We start from the raw sequence: 27,763 nt of genomic DNA, 5'->3' as shown, positions 1-27,763 counted from the left end.
AACATCACCTCACCATCTGCTAGCTGCTTGTGTCCTGAATACACTGTAAAAAATGCAATCTCTGTTGACAACCCAGGCTCCAAAAACGGCCACAAAACAATTTGGGCAAACCTTGCCCATAAAAATATAACAAACTGTTCCAGAAAATCACTGACGAGATGCGCATTTAGGAGAGTTTCAATTGCACGGGAGGGAGGGGGGGAGGAAGTAGCGAGCTAGCTTTCTGTTTTGTTTGAACATCAACAGAAGTGACGTTACCCAGCATCGCTTAGAGCGCCTTTAATTGTCCTGGGTAAACAACAAGTGAAGAAAAGGCATTTGTAGGGGGAGGGATGGACAGGGGAGGATGAGAGGATGAAGGGAGAGGATGAGAGGGTAAAGGGAGAGGATGAGAGGATGAAAGGATGAGAGGGTGAAGGGAAAGAATGAGAGGGTGAAGGGAGAGGATGAAAGGATGAGAGGGTGAAGGGAGAGGATGAAAGGATGAGAGGGTGAAAAGATGAGAGTGAAGGGAGAGGATGAGAGGGTGAAGGGAAAGAATGAGAGGGTGAAGGGAAAGAATGAGAGGATGAGAGGGTGAAGGGAGAGGATGAAAGGATGAGAGGGTGAAAAGATGCGAGTGAAGGGAGAGGACGAGAGGGTGAAGGGAAAGAAAGAGAGGATGAGAGGGTGAAGGGAGAGGATGAAAGGATGAGAGGGTGAAAAGATGAGAGTGAAGGGAGAGGATGAAAGGATGAAAGGGTGAAGGGAGAGGATGAGAGGGTAAAGGGAAGGGCAAGTGAAGGGTGTGACCATGAAGAGGTTTCCAGGAAAAGCTCAGCTGCTAGAGTGGAAACACAGACTCACACTTCCGCTGTGCTGTGTAATATACTTTGAGGAGGAGTGAGCCAGGAATAGTTGGCAGATCAAGTGTGAGCAAATGCACGCTGACAGTTTGTCGAATGTAACAACCAAGTAAAGAGGGGGCCTTCTGATTATAACAGACATTTTGAATGAGTGGGGCTCTTCTGTAGATTAAGGGTAAATTCATCCCTTCTGTCTCCTAAACCTAAACGCATGTCATCAGGCATGCACTCCTGCAACTTGACACAGTATTTGCTCTCGTGGTGCGGACAAAACACCACAGGCCATGCACTCTGATGACTGGATTTGATAAACAATGTCAATGTAACAAGGACGTTTTCCTTCCATGTAAGTATACAATTATTAAAAAATGATGCTGTGGAACTGGAGAGAGAAACCAAGACATCTCATATTGATGACAACAACCTCAAAATACAAGTAATGAGTCCCTTTATTCAACTTCATTCTACACAATGGCATTATGTAGAGGTTGATGCTTACACAACTAGCAAGTTACATCACAAAATATAAATATAATCTGTTATTAGCCTTGGTACACAGTATGCAGTAGAATGTCTGTCAGTGCATGTAATGTGTCATTACATGGGTATCTTTCATAATTTAATGAGTTAATTTGAATACAATATCAAGGATATGCCATTTTTCTATACACTTTTGCCCAGTGCCTTCAAATATTTAAAGATAGTATTCTGCTCCCAATTGATGGGAGGTTTGTTAAAGATTGTAAGCCAATCAAAGAAATATGTTACCCTGTTCGATAAACATGATCAGTTTTGCTGGTTGAAGGCTATGAAAGCTTGTAGAGTTTTCACCTTTGAATTTTAGGACAGGTAACATTCAATCATGTTTTAATTAGCTTATAAGATCTTTCATTAGCTTATAGCTGACAATCAGCTTATAATAAAATGTTTTGGTATTTCTGAAAAACAATAAAACCACAAAAAATCTGCAATAACAATATGTGCTATACAATGTGCATAATTGAGGAAGAAAAGTAGCTATCCAATAAGCAGTTGTACACCCCTTTTCATGTGACATAACACTCCTCTTGGTCCTATTTCTAACTCATTTCCAAATTCTTCCCTTCCCGGATCTACACAGCATGACAGAGGTACTAGGCAGCCAACATACACAAAGCACTCATATTTTACTTAAGTATGCCATTGATCAAGCCAGAGATATCATGGGGATACCGCACATGCTCCATCACAGATTTTGGAGCAAATGTCAAACTCCCCTTTGAATATTTTGCCATTCTGAGCAACTATCAGTGATTTGGTGTATGTAATATTTGAGCACCGTCAGAACACCCTGAAATGATATACATGAGTATCACAGTTTGAATGTAATGTAAGCTACTCCAGACAACAAGGACAATGACATCAACCTGACCTTGAGTCGTGTATTGCTAGAATGGTCAAAACACAGTAATGTAATGAATGAGTGCCTTTTACGTATACGTAACATATTAGCACCTTTGAAAAACTGACATAATGTAAACAATATTAAACAGATTTTGAACTGAAATCCTAAGTGTATTGACAGTGGAGAAGCAAGATCAATGCGTTGAGTAAGGCAGCATCAATGCGTTGATGCTCATGGGCAGCACTTAAATAATATTTTAAACGTTTCCTTTTCCGTTTACTTGAACCAATAAAGGTAGTTTGAGCTCACACCTGGGTAGCACTGGTTGTTGCTGCACGCTCCTCCATAGCTGGGAGGACACGCTGAGCAGGGCACCCCCACCCTGTATGGAGCCTCACCAATCCAATTCCCCCTGGAGGGTGAAGCATCAGTTAGTGGCAGCCTGGTGTTTGTGTTTTTATTATATATATTATATAATTTGATTTGTTAAATGCCATGAACATAATCAGAGAGAGCTTACTTTGGTGAATAATTGCAGACCAGGTACGTTGCTTGTCTCCATACGGCACCCCATACCAGCATGTTATAACAAGTTTGAATAGCACAGCCAACTCTGTTTGATGTGGCCCACACCATCTTTGAAGTATGAACAGACAGCAGTCAGTGTAGAACTTGGTTGAGGTGATTTGGTCTGTGCATTTTGAAATCACAGAAGTTCACATACCTGTGTGTAATGAGTGCACATAGGCCCATAGCATCGCAAAGGACACCTGGGGTTGCAGTCCCGGGGGTAGGGAAAGACGTAGTCATTCACCTCATCATACCAAGGTTTTACAAGCTGGAGGATAGACCTGTAGCTGATGACAATATAAATACATGGATTACATTATGGAACACCCCCAAAGAGATTTCATACGGATGGATAACTGTGCAAGAGTTTTGCAAAGCATAGAGTTAAAGGAGAATTTCGACGATTTTTCACATAGAGGCCTCGAGGACACCAAATACTGTTGGTACGTAAAAAACTGCTACACTCTGTGGGCATGGTCATGAGCCCACATGTTCATGTCCCCAGAGTGTAGCACTGTAGCTGCCTGGAGGCTCTAGCTGTTGGCTGCAGCAACTCAAGCTAGGTAGAACAGATTGTTTTCGTTTTTTTCATACAGTACTCTGTAACCTCAAGAAACAGATCTATGCGAAAAATCGCCAGAATTCTCCTTTAATTAAACCAGATGCTTATCAGGTGGGAGTCAATGAAATCAGACAACAGACATCAACATTTGTTCTGTTTGAGAGGAAATTGAGCAGTAGATAAAATCTGAAAATGTAATAAAGAGAGAGAGAGAGAGAGATATTCTGTGTGCACTACATGCTCCTACTCAAGTCTTTACCACTTACTTGCCAGTTCTGACAGAGAGATTCTGACCCAGGTATCTCAGGAGGTACTGTGGTCCATGGTCCCAGATACAGGTGGCAGCCCAGGCCTCAGCAGATCTGGCCAGACCATCATCCCAAAGCTGGACAAAACAAAGACGTGTCAGCGTGCATGACATAATGCATACTTTTTCTCAGCAAGGAAAGACATAACCCCGACATTTACTTTGCCTCTCAGAGGAGAGGACATTTCCCTTGTACAGTCAATCAGTCACCATGAGCAGGGTTTGTCACTACTGCCCTCCTTAGGCAACAATGCCACAGTGCAACACAGGAGCAGGTAGCGGAACTGCATCCTCACAATAACGGCTTTACACTTGTGTGCGAAATAACTGTAGTGTAAGGGAAGGGGGGGGTTGAGATGCTGCAGCAGCCTTAATCTCACTCTATCCAACAACAGTTCAAGGCAATCTTCAAGCTTCCATGCATAAACCCGACATCCGACAGAGGAATTATTCACGTTTCTCAAATAATACAAAAAAAGTTCAAAAAGGATAGCTGTGACGCGTTTGATCCCAACTCAGAATTCAGTGGAGGTTTATTATTAGAAGTAGGTAATGTTTATTATATAAACACGCTTCTTAGTGTGAGTATAAGGCCGGATGAGATCAATTTAATAAAGCGATGGGTGTACATACTTTTTAGATAGTGCTTGAGTAGCCTACAGCGTTCAGGGTATACTTTGGCCACTATTCCTCGCCAGAGGCTATTTATCTATCTCAATTGTTTTGCTGCACAAAGTCTGTCCATTCTTGTCCATACATATGCAAAGTTGAAATAGCCTACAGTGCGTTGTGTAAAAGCTGTAGCTGGTATTTCAGTCCACTCTGCAGTGAGAAACGTGCGTTAAGGTGACCCATGATACATGATGTCAACATTCAGTGGTCGATGTCGACTATCCTTATCTTGACTATTTAACATCTCTTCCCGGTCAAACCAGGCAAGGTTGACGAAAAAGCGACGCAAGAAATAGGCTAACCACAATGACCTTATCAGCTCCATCAAAGGAAAGCTCTACCAGGCTGCGCCAAGAAGCACCATAACTTCTCCGCTATTGATTAATTTAAAACATGTCAAGGATATTGAGAACCGAAATCATACATTTTCGACAGAGGTAATAAACATGTCATTTGAAACTCAAAAGGCTATTTGGCTCAAGTAAATGTTTGGTTGGTTGGCAGGATTCGTTGAAGAGAAAAACTTACCATGTATTCCATGTTGGCTGCAGGTGGAAAGACATTCGCTCTAACTTTGTTGTGGTAGTCTAAAATGGAAATCATGTCGTTATGTGATATATAGCGCTTTCGTCTTGACTTTGGTGCAAACGCTGATAATTGGTCCCGAGAAGATTCCTTTAGCAAAGTGATGTTCGATTTATCTGTGGACGACGTGGTCGAGTTCACAACCACAGCACCTGCCCCACTGGCGATGAAGAACAAAACGACATAGTTTGAAAAGCGGGGATTCTTCATTTTGTCCATCCTGTCGAACACTTCACTGGGCAACGCGGGGTCTGAAATCAAAAAAGCATACAAGGAGAGGCTGCGTGAACCTGTCCCCACTGAATATCGCCTGAGTTAAACTTGCTGGGAGATAGCCTAATATTCAGATGTTCACACAGTACGACAACACTCAACTCAGCGTATGCGTAGAGAGATGCACTCCAGTGTTGTGAACGATTGCTTACCCAACAAAGAATGTATGGCACGATTACGATTTAAAACAATGCCATTTTACAGGACTGGGTAGTTTTTAGTTCCACTTGTATCCGTCTTGTAATTATTGCATTGTATGCCGTCCGGTTTATATTCTGACTTACGACCCTGGAAACGCTTGCTGTGGGAAGGTGCAGACGGCCCCTCCCTGCCACCTGAAACATGACGAAAGGAAGCATCGCCCACGTGCTCTATGGCTCAGCACCCTTGAGATAATAAATTCATATTAATACTCAAGTGTTCTTTTGAGATCTCTTGATTTATTCAAAGAAATAAGAGATGGTACACAACTGCCTTTTACCATTTTGTCAAAGATGTAAGAGACTGTGATTCAGAGCTGCCTTGAGTAATGCTGAGGAGGGAAGGCTGAAGTTGAGCCAAATTGCCTCATATTTCATATTGTACCTGGTTGGTGTTTGTTTAGCAGGGATAGAGAGGCACCGTTGCCGGGAGAAGTATTTTTTTCTGGTTTATTTTTGCTGTCATTTATTGCACTGAAAAGATTACACTTGTGCAAGATGATTTTTTTCAAGACCTTTGTATGGCTAAATATTGCAAAACTGCTAAAAGGTGCCTTCGACAGCCCCGTCATTTTCTTTGGCAGGTGGAGTGATGGCAGCAACGTGACACGGAATACTGCCCTCTCCCATTCTGTGAGCAGAGACTGTGCCAATGTTTTTGTAAATGATGAGCCCCTGGATGATTTCAGACTTTGACAGTCGGTTGGCTGCAAACTGCACGAGTTTTATCTAGACCCACCATTTCGTTTTGGGGTTTTTTTCTAATGAGAAGCGAGTTTAAGGTAGGTTAGTATATCATTGCGCCAGTCAGATATTTGGATGCACGTGCATAACCGCAAGGAAAACCACACATAAACGTATCTGCCACTGGTAATAGGCTGTATTACTGTATTATAGGCTGTGACAATGGGCTCAGAAAGAAATTTTTGTTGAGTCTGACACTTCAATGATATTTCCTAAACTGCAGTAGAGTCAATGAAGTCAGTTGGCTTAAGAAATAACACAGATATTTACACAGAGTAATTTAAATTATTTAGTAATTACAGAGCATAATGAATCATTTGAAACCTAATGACCTCGCTGGATAAGAAATGTTATTGGAAATATGATGCTATTCACATTCTGGTGCTTAGGAAAAGGTAAGGAAATTATAAAGTGAAGCCCAAGAGCCCCATCGCATAAAACAGTTATTTGATTTATACCCTGCTATGAACTTCAATGACTTGTATTCCTCCTCTCCACTGGATCTTACTCTTAATGGTAGACTCACCACTTTTCCCCTCCAAGGAAATTAATTTAACAGTGTGTGTGTGTCGGGGACAATGGCAGTTATGGATCAAGAGCCACTCGAAGTGCCAAAGATCACCTTACATCTGCTTGGATTTGAGTTTTTTTACGAGTGTGCAATGAATGTATTGTTTCTGCATACAAAACCTTTAATACAAGGCCCATATGTTTTCATCTTTAATTTATCCTGATTCAGGGCCCAGGGCCACTTTTTGCTAGCTTTAGCAGTAGTGCACTCCACCCAGTGATGTCCTTACAAATTGGCAGGGCAAAGTCACAGCATTGCACACAGTCCTTTCACTGCTCTCCTCAGCTAGGAAGTAAATAGCCTTAGCCTACACTCCCAATCCCTGTAAAACAGCCAAAGGACCAACCTATAATTACTTCAATGAAATGCTTTTATTTTTACCCATTGTTTATTTATGTATTTATAGATTCAATGTTTATTATGTCTGAAATATGAAGCCTTTGCAATGGTGAAAATGCCACAGTTGACTAAAGTATATACAAAGCCTGGATATCCATTTTAAATGGCTAAAAAGAAAAAGAACCGTTGGGCACACACGCCACACAAGATGCAGTCCTTCAGACGAGGCCAAGTTACTTACTCCACTATTACAATTACAAAGGTCTTAGGAAAATGGAGTCATTTTGACAGATCCCTTAGTCATCTGTGAACTTACTGGAAGTGAGAATCTTTTTTCACATGGAAGCCTAAGACGATGCACTGGTCAAAACACACCATACTTTTTGCTCAAGTATATCTGAGATTGTAAAGTTGTAAAACTGAATAATGTTTAATTTGTTATTCATCTCAATGTTTGTGCTGTAACTGTGTATAGGATGCTTTCATGCAGTGACCAGACTAACTAAGATTAAACGAGGGCACAATTTCCTGTTGTCACATTTCCATGTGCCATGCTCAGATGGCATTTTCACATTGGTTCAACACCATTGCAAATGTGGACATTTCATGTAGACTATCTGATGCCATTTGCTTGCTAAGCCGCATGTTCATGGTCAAGCTCCACTTGTAGTGGAGCTTAGTAAATGACATTTAAACTCATGGATGTGATCCATCACTAACATCCTCCAGCTGGTCACCAAGGGGCAGGGGGCAGCCGTGGCCTGCTGGTTAGCGCTTCGGACTTGTGACCAGAGGGTTGCAGGTTCGAACCCCAGCCAGTAGGCACGGCTGAAGTGCCCTTGAGCAAGGCACCTAACCCCTCACTGCTCCCTGAATGCCGCTGTTGTTGCAGGCAGCTCACTGAGCCGGGAGTGTGAGGATAGTGTGTTTCCCCATCCTCTGATCAGCGCATAGAGCAATAATATAGCAATGCTGGGGTCACAGAATCATTTTTTTGTTATAGAGAGTGCATAAGCTTGCAATAATGTATGGATTATCTAAATTTTTTAAGAGGAACAAAATGGCCTATTTGGTTTGTCTGTGTCCATATCAGATGTTCGAATGACACAGTTTAGTGGGGTGGAGGAGTCCCTTCTGTGGCCATTTGTCCAGTAGGGAGGACAGAGAGGGCAGCTTTTTCCCAGCATGGCCAGATGTTCACTTGCACACCATGCAGCGACGGTGTAGTAGTATATCTTAGCAAGTGGTACTGCTCAGTGTTCTGCCTCAGCAGCAGATTGGCTTCACTTCCCCAGTGGCCCGTCCAACAGAAACAGAGCCCATAAATCTACAAAGTCCCACACAACTGTCCCGCACTCCCCTGACTGCTACTCTGCGGTCATTTGACCAAATCATATCTATATTTCCATGTGAAAGTTGTTTGATTGCATGCACATTCTACTCTGTTGTTTGTTTTGCATGCTGCGTTTTCCACAAGGAACTAGACCAAAGTTTGGCCTCTTTCATACAGTGCTGTCTGGCAGGCAGATCCATTTGGAGCTTGGAAGGGAACATGCAGCGAGTTGGCCATTGACCAAAGATGATGACGATGAGAATGTTGTTTCAGATTTTAGCCTGGTGTTGCCTCAGACCCCTACACTGAACTGGTCAGTCACTTGAGCTCGAGGGACACAGGGTATGTGGCCAAGCAGGAAATCTAATTTGGATAAAGTTGAAATATTACTGTAAATGCGATAACGGATTTTATATGGTGTGTGTGTGTGGGTTGGGTTTCTAAAAAAACAGAATAAAAAGACACATTAAACCTACTTGCAGCATCTGCATCTTTTAGTGTTTCTTTTCTTTTTTTCTTTGTAAAGACCATACAATCACTTATGACTTATGATAAATATTGCAGAACTATCTCTGAACAGGTGGGGACAATCATGTGAACAAAAACATTACAAGTCACTGGACACACACACACATGTATGCACGCACGTATACGCACACACTGTGGGCACAGGCCAACACACCTCAGCCCAGCTGGAGCTAAACATCTGCCTAGTCCCATCTGCCCATGGTGTTAGAGAGAGCAGCACCAACAACATCCCCCTGAAATCCCCTCTGACATCATGGTGTTGCCTCAGCGCTGTGAGGCCCGTAGGAGCACATGCTTGCATTTAGATAAGGCCTAGCTTTTTTTCTTGTTTCCACTGCTTCCCTCCCTGCTCGGTGGATGGGCCCCCACAATGGCTTAATATTTTAGGACAAAACAAATTACAGACATGCATGTATCTGAGTGTGTGTGTGTGTGTGTGATGAAACGATTAGACAAAGGAGTAGGTGTCCCCTGAAATGAAGTCCCAAACATGACATCGCTCTCACAGGCCAAGCTATCATTTGAAAGTGAAATGAGAATGATAGGGTAATTAAAGGCACTACATGATTACCTCTGCAGAGTCCCAAACAAACATCACGCACCAGCTCTTCCAGTTAGTGGCCAGAATATAGTGTAACACATGGTTCCATTTCTACTTGGAACTGCTAGTGGAGATTCCACTCATGAGACAAGCTACAAGCCTTGCGTCATGTATGTGTAAGTGAGTGTACAACACACCAAAAAGCCGGCTTAGTATTGGCACTTCAGAGCTGCTCTGGATTGAGATGCCTTGCCAAAACACTTGCTCAGTCTCCCAAAGGGAGTGTGAAAGTTGTAATTGTAGTTTTGTTTACTATTATTTGTCAAACATGTTGTTGTGTTTTGGTCAGTACCTTACAGGGCTGCTGTTGGCCTTAGGATGATTCTAAGGGCCCAGCACTAACAAGGGGCCCCTAGAGAACACTTACTGTATATGTCATCAAGTAAGCTAAATAATGTAGTCAAAATTATAACTTAGTGTTTGTTTGAGATATAAACCAAACGTGTTATAAACTAAACAAATCCATGGTTATACGTCATTGTTGGCAAAATGATCATTGATTATTGATTTTTGGTTATTGAGTTGATTGAGTTCATTTATAGAAGAGTAGCTACTTTGATAGGGCCCAACATTTCTAGCAGTGCCCCTGGTACCTTATATCCTTCAGGGAGAATAACCAACTATGTGTCCCACCATTTTTGTCTTTTAATTCCACAATCCACATAGTTTATAGAACTATGTGTGGGAACCAATATTTGATTTACAGACAAAATGCTGTGTATAGCAGTGAGCCATCATCATAAATTTATCTTCATAAACATGGAGCCAGAAGCTTGGGAAATCTTCTCCTGGCACTGGGTTAGGTCAAGACATTCTAGCCTCATTTAGACAATTACCAAAGTGGATTTACAACTTAAGGCCTGCTTCTCTTAAAAGGTAGACTTTCTTTTTCTCTCACTTTCTCTCTTTTTCACTTTATCTCTCTTCCTCTCCATCTGCATGTCTCTATCTTTGTCACTTAGTCTCGTTTCTTTCTTGTAAGTTAGCACAGTTGTCATCAAAATGAACTTTGGCCAAAGTGAGACTGTGTGGTGCAGATTTAACATGAACATTGTGTGTTGGAGGTCCTAGTTTTAGTATCCTGCATATAGACGGCAGGGAAATGATTACAGTACCGGCGGTGGCGGACTTGGCTGGTCAGCTGTCTGGACTGGGCAGGAAGCTTCTGTGACCACACTCACAGTCTGGCCAGCCCTGTCAGGGGGGACAGGAAGCTCTATACAGTCCTGCGGATGGGATTTCTCTGGTGCAGGGTCCACTGGCGGAGGGGGGGCGTGGCTGTTGAGAGACGGGAGTGATGTAAAATTTGATTTCTGGGTAGGTCTAATCTTTACCCAATGTTAAGTCGGGTTTTATGACATCACTGCATACCATGAGCAGCTAACTTATGATTTGGTTTCTATTTTCAGAGTCAGTGGTAGGGCCTTTTTTTGGCCGTTTATTTTCAGAATCAGAATCTTTCAAGACTTTGCTGCCTTTTCGAAGTGATCATAGTAGTGTTCAGTGGGTATAAATATTGAACACCGCAGAATTTATACCCAAGAGATTTGCATAACATACTGCTTAAGTCTAGAGGATTTTGCCATATTTTGTGCTTTGCAAACTCTGTTTTTATTTATTTATATCCTTTCACACAGTGGGTAATGATTCGCTCTTGGTGTGTGTGTGGGGAGTGCTGTGCAGCACCATATATAGACTGTTATCTTTGAGCAGAAAGCAGGGAAAGGTCGCTAAACGAGTGAACACTGCCAATGAAAACTAGCAGCCTGTTTTAAGTGTTTGAGGAATAAATCGAAATACTGAAAGACCATCATCATCAACAATTAAAAACACACACTCAAACTAGCACAGGCTTGCACTCTGTTGCACTCCATGCACATCTGTTCCCAATGTACTAGATACCCTTTTTATTAGTTAAAAAAAGATTATTGCAGTATAAAATAATAGGAAAGAGTAGTGTGAAGAAAGCATACTCAAACATAAGGGGTAGGGTATCAGGCTACTCTGTATTGGAAAAAAGGTTCTGCTTTAACAATAACATGTGACATAATGGCAAGGACTCATGTTGCCTTTGCTGAAATCATTGTTTCTATAAAAGAGGATGATGCAATCCACTTGTGTTTATTCAAGCCAATAGAAGGGGGAAGATAAGAAACAAATATATCAAAGTAACTCTCCAAGAGAGCAGCACATTGGATGAGTCCTAATGAAACTAGTGGTTATTTTGGCCCTGTGTCTATAAACTACTTCGCAGGGTTACGTTTTCACTTTTTTGTGGTCTTTTGGTGTTTTGGGTCACAGGGTGCTGCAGTATGTTGTGAGTTGTTGTTCTTCTTCACTCTGCTACACTCTGTCGACCGCCTTGTGGAATTACAGTGTTGAAAGGCCACCTGAACACCAAAACATATAAGGTTGTGTGTGTGTGTGTGCATGTGTGTGTGTCACTTGCTTACTGTTGGTAATGGCCAGGACATATTTCTATCTAATGCCTCCAGAATATAGGTTAACATGGATGTTTATCAATTTATACGCTAGGATAAATAACATCTCAAGTCACATATTTTGCAGTGATATAAAAAAAAACTGAAATGTGACTATTTCAGTGTTTTTGAAGTAGGCTACAGATTGTGTAGCTAGATCTTTACCATCTCTAGATAGTCTCTAGATATCTACATACATTTGCCACCACATAGCCTACTTAGTATTTATAGATAGATAATGCTTGTAAATGTCAAATGTTTACAACATTTAAATCTGTAACGACTAAGTAAATAGAAATTTGAGTTTGACCATTGTGAGAAATATGCAAATAACTGCAACATTATTCTCTGTCAAACTGTGCAACTGGTCAATATCAGGACACACTTATCCAAACAGCATGTGATAATGACAAGACTTGAAAATAGCAGGAGAAACTGGTCTTTATTGGCTATGTTGTCATGGCACCGTTGTAGTTACTCTGTGGCTGAGCAACAGTAAAAAAAAAAACAGATGCATGCATAGGCTACTCCAGCAAGTATGACTGGGTAAAATGCTTGCCTATCCTGACACCTGGTGGTGAATTACGTAACTGGAGCATGACACCTGTAGGTGTAATAGACTTCAATATATCCTCTTGAAGAAGATATTGTTCATATACGACAATTAAGTAGACTAAGCCTGTTTAATTCATTGTTAAATGATAGCACATTCCTAGCCTAAATACAACTCTTCTGTCTGCGACAACATGTAGGAGCTGAATTCCTACACAGTAGCCTAGGCAACTAGCTTAATGAAACTCGGTAGTCTAGAAGTAGGTTATATCGTGTATCTAGGCTATTATCTTGCATTATCCTAAACCACCAGAACTTGATTCATGGCATGCTTGATAGAAATTATCCACAGTAGTCTATCGTGTTTCGTAACGGCCTTCCCACTCCAAGAGGTGTGAATATTGTCTGCATGACGCGGCGGCTCTTTGAAAGCGCGTGTGCCGTGTGCTCGTTGTTTTAGCGTGGTGGAATAACCACCATGTCCTAATGGATCAGGCTTGCTATTCTGGGAAATGGTGACGTTCTTTGTCACCTTTTGCACGACACAAGTTGAACCATCTTTCAACAACTGTCTGACATGAACTGTACTTCTGCAAATCTCAGTCTGGACCAGCTCTTACATGCCAAAAGCCAGAGGCACCTTGCCTATGCTGACTGTCAGTGTGACTATAGCTATATTAATTTGGGGACAATTGTCTATCTTTATTATAGTCAGCATGATTGATGAAAACGTGGCACAATAAAGATTGTATGTCCGTCTGCCTACAGTGTTGGTATGTAACTATGTTGGCCTGTCCCGTTACTATTGTAGGCCTAGGCCTACTGCTGTGTGAAGTATAGGGGCCAGTCCACTGTAACACCTTGACAAAAACAGCCAGCTTTTCTAGGCTCTAAGCCGAGCTGAATCATAGCCTACCAAATAAAAATGCCCATACGTTTGAACCGAATGTGCCTGGACTTTAATCAGCTTTATTTCCGTGTTTGATCGCGGAAAGTGCTTTGTTGCATATGACACATTTTCAGGTAACCGGAGCACATCTGAATTACTCCCCAAATAACCCCGAAGAGAAGGGAGGCCGGGCGGCGCTATAGTACTGACGTCAGTAATTAGCCGTCTCTTTCCCGGCTTTGGACTTCTCTCCCCCTGTATGCCTCCCTGTGTAGTGAGCAGGGGGAGAGAGTCATAAAACAAGCCTGGAACAGCGACAGTGACAGCGTGCAGCTCCGGCGCCTGTGCGCTATCCTCCCTCTCACTCACCGCCAACATCCACACCAATGCACGCACTCACCCATCTCCCCGCGAGACCGCATCGCCACGCAGCGTTGTTTTCCAGGTTTCTTTTATAGCGGGTCTCGCGTCTCTTGTCTACTTTGATCCTGGACAAAGCCACAGATAATTCACCATCAAGCTTCTGCAACGAGTTTTAATTTTTCGAACCTGATCTGAATGACGGGCGGACGGTTTGACTTCGACGATGGCGGCACATATTGCGGTGGTTGGGAGGATGGAAAAGCCCACGGACACGGTATCTGCACGGGCCCCAAGGGCCAGGGCGAATACTCCGGGTCCTGGTCTAACGGCTTCGAGGTAGTTGGCGTGTACACCTGGCCAAGTGGAAATACGTATCAGGGCTACTGGGCGCAAGGGAAACGCCACGGGCTTGGCGTTGAGTCGAAAGGGAGGTGGCTCTATCGTGGAGAGTGGGCTCATGGATTTAAGGGGCGATACGGGGTCAGACAAAGCCTAAATACACCTGCTAGATATGAAGGCACATGGAGTAATGGTCTGCAGGATGGATATGGGGTTGAGACCTACGGTGATGGTGGTAAGTTGTTACTTCTCATGATCGATTATATAGAGTTGAAGCTTGTTTGTTCAAGTTTTAATGAAACACAAACAATTCATGTCATTTTTAAAATAAAATGTAACATTGTTCACAAGTTAGATGGCCAGTCCCTTACATTTGTTAGTCTTACTAGGATTATTCCTTTAGGAGTTGCTGCTTCTTAAAAATAAACCTCAAATGCACAGCAAAAATCAGGCCAGTGCATTTTCTGTTCCTCTAAACTGTCAGAAAATGGATGTAGTAGATACATTATCAGTGCAAAACAGTCAGTGAATGGCTTCTACACTGAGCTGTATTGATAGGCTACATGGCCCGAGATTGGACTGGTCAGCATTGGGCTTCCATAGAGGTCATGGCTAATAATAGAAACATCTGCAACACTTCAAATCAAAGCCCTTTTTAACCAGCACCGACATGAAGAGCTGTATTGATCTCTTTCACTATGGAATTACTGGTTTGTGTGTGTGTGTGTGTGTGCGTGCATGCATGTGCGAGTAAGTGTATGTGTGTTAGAGTGTGTCTATTTGTACTATCCAGTCATGTTGTTAGAGTTTGCCTAAATGCATTTTTTATGTTAATCAATGCATTTTGTGTAACACTTCCACACTGAATTGAGAGCAGGGAGTGGGACATGACATGGGACGTGAATGCTGGATGGGTTTATTCGGAGCCCCGGATAATATTTGGTTTCTGTTTCTAGCACACCTGTGTCAAGTCAGTTACTGGAATATGTCTATGGAAATATTGTAACTTGCCTGTCCAGATAGGCTTTGGGCTTTAATTGTGTACAGAACTCTGAAAGCCATTCAAAGAAAATAAAAAGTCAAGCGAACATTTTACATGTTCAAAAGAAAGAATTTCATTTATTGCTGTCATGTCCTGTTCAAGCCAAACTTCCTTTGAATGATAACTGTAAAAAACAAAATGGTTTAGAGGGGTTACTGCCACAAACTTTACAATATCTTAGATGACTTCCATGTTTTAAAATAGCTGTGCCTCCTGGCCTGGCGCTGTCAGACTGGGCAGACAAGCTGGTGAGATATAGAGAGGAGAGCCGCACACCTCGTCATGCTGTCGTCATGACCAGGCTTGGGTTACACATGCGGCTATCATTGCCCCTACATAAAATAGGAGGGTGCGAGTGATAATAAAAAACACATAAATCTATGATAAACGTGTCAGGTTATCAGAATTCACACACATACGGTTGCTATGTTTGTTTCCCAACAATCAGTATACGATTGTGTTAATTTGTTCTGATATACCCTACTAGTCTTATTCTGGCATGGAGATTCAATAAAATTGACATAAATGGAGTTAGTGGTCATGAGGGGAAAATAAACTTGGAAGAAAACGTGCAAATAATTGTTCAAAAGGGTAGTTCTCTTAAAGGTCCTAAATATATCTGTCATAAACAGAGTTGCTTACTCCATGGCTTTGAGCAGGTGCAGAGTTCTCCAAAGTAACCTGGAGATTGATTTTTGTTCACTAGTTGTACACCAATAGTTCACAACGTGTCATATTTCTTTTTAATTCCTCTGGCAGAACCTCAAGCCAACTGGCGGGACAGCTGGCTGCTAGAAACCCTATGTGTGTGACTGTTTCATAAATTAGACACATATCCACAGATCGTGCCAATTTCTCTCTATCTTTCTCTCACTTTCCTTCGCACCGTCCCCCTCTCTCTCACACTCTCATGCTCTCATAAGAGCATCAGTTCCTGCAAAGATGTGGCACAGGCACACGGTAATGGACAATGATATATTGACACAGATGGAGAAAGAAGGACAGGCCGAAGAGTAGAAAGATAGAGAGAGATCTGATCATTCTCTCTATCACTCCCGATTGTCCATGTGGCCATTTAATGATCTGTTTTTCCTGCCAACACTAGTGGGAAGTAACATAAAGATTGAAAAGATTGGGTGTTAGGGTCAGTGGCAGAATTTGGATATAGCCAATGTCTGAAAGAGACACAAATAGAAATAATGAGCTCTATTATTTAGCGGAGCAGAACCACTGAATCAAGTGTAAGCAGTGTATTGACATTAATGGCCTGCTATGATATTCTCCTTAAACATTTCAACAATTACCATTCCCCAGATGGGCAGTGTTAAAGAGTGGAAGGTATAAATAGACATCCCATGTGATTTCCTCTCTGACAGAAAACAAAGCAGTCATTCAGCCATACAAAGTTTATTGGATTGTCAGCATTCACGTTATAATCTGATGAATTTGAAAGAGTTTAAATCCATTTATCCTAAGATATGAAAGCTTAAGAATACTGTGCTGCCTGATTCAAACTGAATACTATGTCGCCTGACTTTGTTTGTGTATCCACTTAGATACACAACCATCATTTCTTACAGAACCATACACTTTTGGTTAGTGTGTAGGTCAGGTTACTTGACTTGATTTTTCCTTGCAGCCAGAGTTATGAACGATATGAAGAGGGAAAAATGGAAATAGCTCTTGTTTTGAGATCTCATTTTATAGGGTCCACTGAGAACTGAAGAATGACATTCAGCCTCATGAATTCAAGTGACCCTCTCAATAGCCAAATTGACCACAACTATTTACTTTGAACAGGGATGCCATGACCCTATAGGCAAGGCCTCAGTAAATGACCCTAGACAGGGCCTCTGTAACCTCTCCCTAACGGCTGTGTTTTATGATCACGGCAGGGACGTTCCAGGGCCAGTGGATGGGCGGCATGCGTCATGGCTACGGCGTGCGGCAGAGCGTGCCTTACGGCATGGCCACGGTGATCCGCTCGCCGCTGCGGACATCCCTGGCCTCGCTGCGCAGCGAACAGAGCAACGGCTCGGTGCTCCACGAGCAGCTCTCCGACAGCCCGGCGGGGACGCGCGGCGGCTTCGTCCTCAACTTCCACAGCGACAGCGAGCTGGGCGGCTCGGGCAAGAAGAAGGGCCTGTTCCGGCGCGGCTCGCTCTTCGGCAGCCTGCGGCAGCTGCGCAAGTCTGACTCGCGCTCGTCCATCTCCAGCAAGCGCAGCTCGGCGCGCAGCGACGCCACCATGAGCCGCATCAGCTCCAGCGACGCCAACTCCACCATCAGCTTCGGCGAAGGTGACGTAGCCGACGACTACCTGCCATCTGAGGACCACGTTGACGCCACCACCACCGAGGCCTACATGGGCGAGTGGAAGAGCGACAAGCGCAATGGCTTCGGCGTCAGCGAGCGCTCCAACGGCATGAAGTATGAGGGCGAGTGGACGAACAACAAGCGTCACGGCTACGGGTGCACGATATTCCCCGACGGCACCAAGGAGGAAGGGAAGTACAAAAATAACGTTCTGGTGCGGGGCATCAAGAAGCAGCTCATTCCACTCAAGAACACCAAGACGAGGCAGAAGGTCGACCGCGCCGTGGAGGGAGCCATCCGGGCAGCTGCCATCGCCAGGACTAAAGTGGAAATAGCCACCTCAAGGTAAAATTAGCTCACACACATATACACACACACACACACACAAACACACACAAACACAAACACACACACACACACACACACACACACACAAACACACACAAACACACACACACACAGCCATGTGAACAAAAATCCACAACACCAAAGCAGTACCAAAGCACACATATCTCAGACTCTGCACAGAATTATAATCTAAATTCTCCATCCTGTAGATCTCACGCCTGCCAGCCCTACCCGTCCTCCACCAAAATACACACTCATGTTGCGTGAGCGCGCTGTGTGCTTTAAACTGTGGGGCGTTATAGCTTTTTGGGGGTCGGGTGTCCCATGGTGGAGGATCACGACTGGGGCAGCGATATGATCCCTAAAAATGAGCCCATAGATTGCCTTAATTATCATGAGTGCAGCCCTGCTGAGTTCAGCATGAAGGAGTGTGGCCCTGGAAGCTGTCCTGTCTTGTCATGCAAGCAGAGGATATAGCCAGACAGCCAGGGCTGAGCCATATGGCTTATATGGAAGAAGTTCAACATGCTGAGGAGAATGGCAATATACAGTGTGATAGAATATGATATAATAATAAAGAACAACTATAATGTGTAAGTATCAGCATTTTTTTTACCAAAAAAGCAGACACAGCATACTGCCCAAAATAGTTGTTCAAGATAAAAGCAAATCGCACACACAGCATAGCTATCAAAGACTACCAAACTAAGTTTGGCTGTACAGAGCATGAAACACAATTCTGGATAAAGAACAACACCATTTGTTCAGGCAAAGACAACTGTAGGCCTAAACACCATATATCATAAAGCAGTGAGGGGTGAAAGCAAGTTGAATCAGTTTAGCTCACCACTACTCAAGTAACAACCGGCTACTATGCAAGATTAGTACTGCTCCAGCTAAATGAATTGCTTGTTTGGCAGTTTGCTAACATTTACTGATAATCAAACAATCCCAGAAAGGGCTTTAGCCATGGACAATTCTCATATATTACACTCTCCTCACAATTGAAGAATTTGATAGGATGGTACTATGATGCATCTGACAGACTAATTTCCTACACTCCGGGTGGTTCCAGAGGATTGTGTATGTGTTTGTGTGTGTGGGAGAGAGAGAGGGAGCTGCAGCATTCTTCCTTGTTAAAATGTGGTCAGTTTTAAATGCACACAGATGATAGCCTGCATAGCACAATATTACACATACCATACTCAATATTCTGAATATGGTAAGTGTTGTATAAAATAGCATTGAATATATTGATATTTCTGATATACAGGCCAGTGCTAATGTTACGTAGCAGCCAGGCGGAGTAGCTGGAGTGCATGGGGGCTGTCGCATGGCCGCCAGCCATTCTCTAATGCTGATCAGCTGATCGATACTGATCCAGAAGAGTGCATAGGGTAGGGGTCAGGCTTTGGTGGGATGGGGACCTGAGAGAGAGGGGACCATGTGTTAAATGATAGATAGTGCGGTTTGTGGTGCGGTCAGCTGTTTGACCCTTTATGGACGTCTTGTCTCCTCCAGAAAGTGATAGGGTGAGGGTGAGTGGGTGCAATCAGCAGGGGAACTGAACATCTCTGTGTTCATCTGGGAACATCTCGCTGATAGAGAGGTTATGTAACTACACATTGGCTAGTTGATGCACGTGTTCTTTTTATTTATGCCTATTTATTTAATATATTAATGCTGTTTATTCAGTGCCAAAACATTGTAATTATTGCACTGCACTGTGCATAGTTGTGAAATAAATCACAGATCTTCTACACTACAACTGCTATGCTGTACTTCAGTTATTGATTGTTGAAATCCCAGTTGATTGCCTGTTTATTTCCTTAATTTCAATTGCTTTAATGCATTAATGACTAAAACATTCATGCAACCCAATGATGTAGTCACATGACCCGAGATTCATGTTGCATTCAGAAGTTCATGTTGGGACATGTGGGGAGGCTAACTGACCCTAGCACCTTGTAGGTCTGGGATGGCTGAGCCACGTCTCAGTGAAACATTATGAAAGATGAGTCTTCTCATGAAACACTTCCACACCTCAAGAAAAAACATACTCAGCTGCATGAGTAATGATTGAGACATGTATTTGTCCAGTGAACGCTTTGCTGTTGACTATCTACTATCCCTGTCAGACATGTTTTTTAAAAGACAAGAGGCATGGCTAGGTAACAAGAAAAGCCTCCCTTGGCTTTGTTTATTGTACCATGCTCTCTGACGCATTCAGAATTAGCTTCATGTTCAGACGTGATCAGACATTAGGCCTCCTCATGTTTTTTTAGGATCGGTGTAATTAAACATGTAGTCATGACATGTCACATTAGACATGCCTTTGACCTGTTTAAGAGCTTTCAGGCATTCCTCTTGATTTGTCCCACTAACCCTTTCTTATCTCTGAGGCTGTCTTCTCTCCTGAATCTGGCCACTCTTGCCTGTTGGTTACATTGTTGGATCTGTAAAAGAAACACCTGATTAACATGTGCTTCGCACACAGTCGATCGCCAAGCCTATGAATTTTAATGCAAGCTCTAATAATGAGGCCTTACGCAACCCGTGTAGTTAATGAAATAGTAATGTGTCCCAGAGCAGCATAATGAATGAAATATCTGGCCGTGCCTTTGAAGATTGTTATGGAGAGGAGTGATAAGCGCGGCCGAGATGCTGGAGAATGTGCAGAGAGTTGGAGAGGGGCTTTGGCTTGCGTCAGTGACTTCTGTCGCTTGACTGGAGGCCTGGGAGAGAGAGAGAGAGAGAGAGAGAGATAGAGAGAGAGAGAGAGAGGGAGGGAGGGAGGGAGAGAGGGAGAGAGAGGGAGAGACCGAGGTGAGAGGGGAAGAGGGCAGTTCCTGGTACTGGCGGCGGTGTTCTCACACGTGGGTTCTGTCTCCAGTGTGTCAGCACCAGGGCCTGACTAAATAAGGCAAGACAGGAGTACAGCTCTGTAGTGGCGGCTCCATCTGTGCCACTGCTATCATCTGCTTGAGTACTCAGAGAAAGAGAGGGAGAGAGACACAGACAGATAGAGAGAGAGAGATAGAGAGAGAGAGAGAGAGATTGTGTCTATTTGACCTGCAACTGAGATGACTCAGAACTTCATCGTTAGTTTACTGGTGCAGTATGGTTTCACAATACATGTTTGTAGTTTATGTCTGCAAAACAGTCATTCTTGTTCAGTCATCAGTGTCTAGGCTGTCTCACGTCACAGTTAAGAACAGATGTGTAGGCCTGAGAAAGGGAACTGAACAAGCCATGACTGGCACTGTATGTCAAAGAAGGGCAACAAGAGAGCTGATTATCAAAAGGAACCCTAAGCAATGGAATGTCCAGTAATAAAATGAAACATTCCATTTCATGGAGTAGATGAAGCTTGGTTCATAAGGTGAGAAAAGTGATATAACCATCTGGTTATATCACTTTTGGAACAACATTCTCAAATGAAGCCCCAGTGGAGTTTTTAAACATCCTGTCTGTTGAATATCTCACCATGGCCACTGCTTAATGACTTCAATACTCAATTAAGTGTAAACTAATGCCCTTCTCTATATTTGGTGTGTTTAAGGGGCAAATGGAATATGATGACTGTTGACTAATGCATTATTTCGGGATGGAGATCCTAAGGAATCTTTTCCCCTCTAAGGAGTTATTATCACCTGGTAAAATATTTGCAACATGCTCCACACATCGCCCTGCGTGCGAATGAGTCATAATGATTGAATGAATTACAACAGAATAATTTCACAAACCCTTGTACTCCACCACTTACCTTGGGATGAATGGTAGAACGGATAACATAAAGGGACTGTGTGTGTGTGTGTGTGTGTGTGTGTGTGTGTGTGTGTGTGTGTGTGTGTGTGTGTGTGTGTGTGTGTGTGTGTTCCTCTGTGGAAGGCAGGATGTGCTGGTCTTGACATCTTTATCGGAGCTCTTGTGTGAGCTAGTTGGAACGAGTGGGTGGAGGTGGAGGTGGAGGTGGAGGTGGAGGTGGGAGAGATGACGGCTGCCAAATGAAAACCTCAGAATATCTGCAAGTGCTCCTTCTGTCACCAAGGAGATGGTCCATGGCTCAGTGTACTTCATACCACAATCACTACCGAGCTTTTATAGAGCACAAGCAATGCTTTAAAACGGACGCTTGAGATGACTTGTCAGTCCAAATGCATACTGAGTGCCATAGCACTGAATGGGAATAGATTGAGTAGGGGAGCTGTTACGCTGCACAGCTTATCAAGCTATCACCCAAGATAGACTGGAATTCTCCATTTGTGTGGGCAAGAGATTCTTATGTAATGAGGACGAGCAAGAAACAGATGTGATGCTGGTTAGGTAATACTGAATGGCGGTGGTGGTGGTGATCAAATGAGTAATGTCACTGACACAATCTCTTTGGGAAATCCTCTGGAGTCCAGAGAGATGGATGCATCCATCTATGCGGGTGTATCAAGCACAGCAGAGAAAATATACTTGAGCTGTTCTGTAATAATTACAGTGATCAAGATAACTGGTAATTAGCACAACAGTGCCATGCTTCATATAGCCTCGTTAATGATCCCAGGGTGGTCTGACAGATAGTTCATAGGTTCATAATCCATAACTAATGTATGCAAAAACACACTAGTAATAGAATTACGTTGTGTAAAGAAATATGTTTATGGATAGAATATATGATATTGTTTATAGGAAATAATCTCTATGTTCTTCCAAAACAAAACGGATCTCTGATGATCTCTGAATTTACGCATTCACTTTCAATTCACTTTAATGTCTAAGGACAGTTTGTCTTGTGTCTTACAAAGCTTATCACAAGGGGAAAGGCCTGTAATCCTTTAAAAGCAAGCTTAGTGCTCCTGAGGACAGTGAAATGATTGATACACACTCTATCTTGGATGTTTCTTTTAGCCTTGATGGTCTGTATGAGACAGACTATATAAAGCTTCATTGAATTGGAAGAGTTTTTCCAATATAGATAAGGCAGTGTCAGGGAACCAGCATACTCCCAAGTGGATTCAAAGGCATTAGACTTTCTGGAGTAGTCCACAAGGTGATTGGGCACAGATGGGCATGAATAACCAGACAACAGATCATACTGAAGGGATGAAATGTTAGAAAGGGCTAAAATTAGAGTGACATGTACAAGCTATGCCCCACCTCTCTGGCAGTCTTTTATGCTAGCTTTTTTAAAGAAAAAAAGAGTAAGTCACTTGAGGATAATACCATCTGTTAAAGAAGGACTTTATTATTTCTGCAGGACATGCCACCCCAAACCTCTTGGTGTCAAGCTATTGATTTTGAGCCCGGAGAGGGGATCTGCAGAGCAGCTTATCTCATGTTCAAGCTCCTCTCCTCGCTCAGTATCTGGCAGTGCCATCCCCTTGTCTTACCCCAACCCCACCCCCCTCCATTCACTCACTCTCTCTCTCCCTCCATCCCTCTGTCCCTCTCTCTCTGTCTGTCTCTCTTTCTCTCTCCTCCTTTCAGGACGGCACATGCCAGGGCCAAGGCTGAGGCTGCTGACCAGGCTGCACTGCTGGCCAACCAGGACTCAGACATTGCCCGGGCAGTGGCTCGCGAGCTGTCCCCCAACTTCCATCAACCAGGTACATACCTCAACTCCCTACAGTACACACAGACACACAGACACACAGACACACACACACACACACACACACACACACACACACACACACACACACACACACACACACACACACACACACACACACACACACACACACACACACACACACACACACACACACACACACACACACACACACACACACACACACACACACACACACACACACACACACACACACATACACATACACACACACAGATACATACACACACACACACACACACACACACACACACACACACACACACATACAGATACACACACACACACACACACATACAAACACACACACAAACACACACACACACACACACACACACCTGCACACACACACACACACACACACACACACACACACACACACACACACACACTCTGGCCCTGTATGTACCACTGATACGTGCCCCCTCCCTCTGAATAACCCGCCCTTTGTGTCCCTCTCTTTGTGTCTGGCTTGAATGTCTCCCTTTTTCATGTATTTTTTCCACCCAAAGAAAGTAGAGCAGCTGTGCATGTAAATGAGCTTTGAATAGGATGAATATGATTATCATAATTTATCCCATGATCCTGTCAAACATTTCAAGGTTTCGTGTTTCCATACTGATACCGTAGAACAGAGAGTTTAGGGCCCAGAATGTTTTTGTGTTCTTAAGTTCACTTTGTATTTTTTTTATTTGTTTTCTCCTACAAATGAGAGCTACAGATCAAAGGAAATGAAGTAAATTTACAAGTATATGCCTTGAACAAAATGTTCTAATTACTAGCGAGCTACATTTGCAATTCTCCTCTTTAACATGCCTCTCTATACACTACCTTACACAACCTTACACAATGAGCTTGCATGCATATTTACTCACAGATACACACACACACACACACAGACGATCCAAGTTGATATCATGAACTCTATTTTCTGAATCAGCCCAAGTGGCTCTGCGTAAATACCTAGATATAGGGCCTAAAGCTATGCTAACCCGTTGGTGCTTGACCTAACAACAGTGCTGTTGTCTAGATAACAGCCCCAGGCAGTGAACTCTAGAACCTGTTCTGTTCCTGGCCTCCCTACTCCACGTACCGGCATCTCCTAACGATATGTCTGACTAACAAGAATAGAGAGTTAACTCTTATTGAATCTATTTATCTTTATCTTTATTTATTCAGCAGTTTTGTAGCAGAGAACCCAAGGGGCTAAAATCATCTCATAGTTTGATTATGAGATGTGTCTTTTACAGTTCAAACCAGGACATGACTTTCCATGACCGTTAACAGTTTACTGAGAATACCTTGACATGCATCACAGAAGGATTGATCCATTTTTAATAAATTAACTCAGTGGCTTTGTCTACACTTTTGATTGCATCACCTGCTGATGAAGGCATGTTTTGGTTAGAGAAACATTCACACATTTCAGTAGTGTTCTAGAAGCTCAATATTCTGATGAGCTCACATACTACTGGACTGGAAATGTGTTGTGCTCATTGTCATTATGGATTCTTCAGGTTTCTTGTTTAAGGGAAGATGGTCTTGCAAGATTAGCGCTAACGGCTTCCAGTATCAGTCTGAAATCCCATGGCCATGTGAAATGAGTTTGTTTTAATGGGAGGAGGTGATATTAAACTGCTCCTGGACACAGCACGTTGTACTGCAGAAGCGATAGCACGGGATCGTCGCTCCACAGGCAGATTTACAGAGCTGGTGATGGCTAAGGGCCCAACTGGCTCATTGGAGCGTCGTCTCAGGGTTCTGGAGAGTGTGTGGGTGTCAGCTGGGGGAGCACTTTGCATTAGTGGTGGTCAGGAGAATGCAGGGAATGCCTGGAACCTCACACGGCAGTCGTAAACCAACTGATTTTTAGAGCCCGCTCATCCACCACTGGTGGGATAATAGTGCAAAATCCTGTGTTCTGCCAACATTTTATTTTTTTGTCAGCGGGTAAAATAAATGTGCAATACTTTTTGTCTTGTCCAGATTTTCCTTGTTTTGTAATAGAGAACTGGACTAGAGAAACACCATATCATATGAATGAAAACCAAGACCAACCACTGTGTATTAACCACTTTTTATCGAGACCAAAAGATAGTAAACACACAGTGTGTGGTGGTTGGTCTTATTTAATTGATATGTTCCTGCTACCAACCAGCAACTGCATATTGGCTGTGCATGGGGATTTCTTTTTAGCGTAGCATACATCATATATAAGTGTTGTTGTCTGTGTGTCTCTGTTCTTGTCAAGGCCCTGACTACATCAAACAGAGGTTTAATGAGCCAGTGGAGATTAAGGAGGTCCCAGAGGAGAAGAAGGAGAAGTCCCCGTCGGGAAGCCCTCACTTCTACCGCAAAGGGACAACCCCCACCCACACCCCAATTCACAGCCCGGGACCCACGCCTCCCCCCTCCCCGCCTCCCCCCACCAAAAAGAAGTCCTTTTTCAGTCGAAAACAAGACAATAAGACGCCCACTACGGAGACCGCAGTCACGGGCATCACGAAGGCCGCCTCCAAGATATCAGTAAAGCAGGAAACAGCTCTGGAGGTTGCTCCACCACCCAAGCCTGCCAAGTTAGCGGCGCCGGTCGCCAATGCCCACAGCAGCCCCGGAAACGGCGAGCTGCACTCGGAGTACCACGGCTACAAGGTCAAGGCCGAAGTAATGATCCCACCGGACCCACCAGAGGAGGAGATGGAGATGCAGGTGGAGGAGCCCCCAACACCACCCCCCATGAGGCAATACAGAGCACCCACCCCCAAACCCATGGCCCTCAGAGAGAGCAAACCTGAGCCAAAACTCAAGAAGCAGGAGTCGTTGAAGCCAAAGAGCCTATCTGAAACCAAGAAAGCCAGCCTGGAGATTACCACCGACAGTGTCGAACAAGAATCGGTAAGTGTAGGCTATAGGTGCCCTCCAAATACTTGGTTGTCTTCCTACTACACTTTCTCTGATATCTCTCACATGCTGGAGCACCCATGTGTCTCCTGTGAGAGGGAGAGGGAGAGGATGAGGATGAGTGAACTGATCTTTATTCTTTTTTTTTACAGGGCCCTAATTCAGTTCTGGTTATCCTTGTGATGCTTATAAATGTTGGTTTAGCTATTATTTTCGTCCATTTCCTAACCTGACAGAAGATCAAACAGGTAAGACACTGAGCATGGGAGCTTTGTGCAATGTATATAATTACAACAATTACAGCAATACTCTTTAATAAGCAATGCCTGTGATTCAACTCAATGACTATAACCGCTCTAACTGTTTTGACTCCCTTAGTGACCTCATGAAAACTAGTGGCATAGGCCCCTAATTCTCTGCAGTTACGTCGACGGCCTTAAAAACAAAATGGCGGCAGGCAGACTCAGGCAACTGGACGACTGGACTTAGAGCGAAACAGAAAGAAGGAAAAGTGTGTGAGAAAGAGAGAGAGAGAGAAGACACCTGGAGCTGTTGGGCCAGAGATTTTCCCAACAATCTCTCTGGTTATGATTCGTGTCTCTCTTGGTGCCCACTAGAGCTGAAGGAAGCAGATGTTGGGGAGAGCCAAAAATGAAAAATAATAATTAAAAAAAGAAAAAGAAAAATGAAAAAAAAAGAATCATAAGTAAATAAAAGAGAGAAAAAAAGAGAATTCTGCTGATCCAAGCCAGTATGCATGGCCCCTCCGTGCATGGCCCCTCCAGTGGCGCTTTGAGAAGGGGGTGGGGGCGAGATAGGGGAAAGGGCTTAACTGGGTATGTTCGGAGATGCACTTTTAGATGACAGAAGCTAACAGCTGCCTTACTATTTTGCCATCTGACGTTTGCGGAGGGAGATGTGCGGCGCTTGAGCTGCCAGAGTGTGTATGTGTGTGCACACGTGTATCTGTGTGTGTGTGTATATGTGTGTGTGTATGTGTATGTATGTGTGTGACTGTGTCTGTGTGTGAGTGTGTGTGAACAGAGCTAACTGCCATTTCTCTGTGGCAGAATGTGTAAGTGTGTGTGTATGAATGTGTGTGTGAGTTTGTGTGTCTGTCTATGTGTGTCTGTCTCTGTCTGTGTGAGTTTGTGTTTGTGTGTCTGTCTATGTGTCTCTCTCTCTCTGTGTGTGTGTGTGTGTGTGTGTGTGTGTGTGTATGTATTTGTGTGCGTGTGTGTTTGTGTGTGTATGTATTTGTGTGTGTGTGTGTGTGTGTGTGTGTGTGTGTGTGTGTGTGTGTGTGTGTGTGTGTGTGTGTGTGTGTGTGTATGTGTGTATGTTTGTGTGTGTGTGCCCGTGTCCTTCTCGTCCCAGAGTTGAAGAGGCTGGGCAT

General features: G+C 43.5%; 2 protein-coding genes across 3 annotated transcripts; one reads left to right on the top strand and one right to left on the bottom strand.

Annotated features, from left to right (window-relative positions):
* Positions 1–1,297: 1,297 nt before the first annotated feature.
* Positions 1,298–10,640, bottom strand: pi15b (peptidase inhibitor 15b). 2 transcript variants are annotated; one of them, XM_048254355.1, is made up of 7 exons: positions 10,630–10,640; positions 4,869–5,176; positions 3,628–3,746; positions 2,954–3,086; positions 2,750–2,865; positions 2,541–2,641; positions 1,298–2,175 (listed from the first exon to the last, which is right to left on the bottom strand). In XM_048254355.1, exons 2-7 carry the CDS (start codon positions 5,142–5,144, stop codon positions 2,132–2,134), a joined length of 789 nt encoding a protein of 262 aa, XP_048110312.1. In that variant the 5' UTR covers positions 5,145–5,176; positions 10,630–10,640; the 3' UTR covers positions 1,298–2,131. The 2 variants fall into 2 exon arrangements, with proteins under 2 accessions (XP_048110312.1, XP_048110321.1); XM_048254364.1 differs by lacking the exon at positions 10,630–10,640 and having other exon boundaries at positions 1,298–2,641; positions 4,869–5,467.
* Positions 10,641–13,695: 3,055 nt separating this feature from the next.
* jph1b (junctophilin 1b) lies at positions 13,696–27,559 on the top strand. The gene is made up of 6 exons (XM_048261727.1): positions 13,696–14,372; positions 17,075–17,840; positions 23,322–23,440; positions 25,718–26,361; positions 26,520–26,615; positions 26,746–27,559. Exons 1-5 carry the CDS (start codon positions 13,994–13,996, stop codon positions 26,598–26,600), a joined length of 1,989 nt encoding a protein of 662 aa, XP_048117684.1. The 5' UTR covers positions 13,696–13,993; the 3' UTR covers positions 26,601–26,615; positions 26,746–27,559.
* Positions 27,560–27,763: the final 204 nt, after the last annotated feature.

This window comes from Alosa alosa, chromosome 1 (assembly GCF_017589495.1).
Source record: "Alosa alosa isolate M-15738 ecotype Scorff River chromosome 1, AALO_Geno_1.1, whole genome shotgun sequence".
Classification (NCBI taxonomy): Eukaryota; Metazoa; Chordata; class Actinopteri; order Clupeiformes; family Clupeidae; genus Alosa; species Alosa alosa.
Note: the sequence above shows the minus strand (reverse complement) of the source record. Positions and strands in the feature narration are given on the sequence as shown.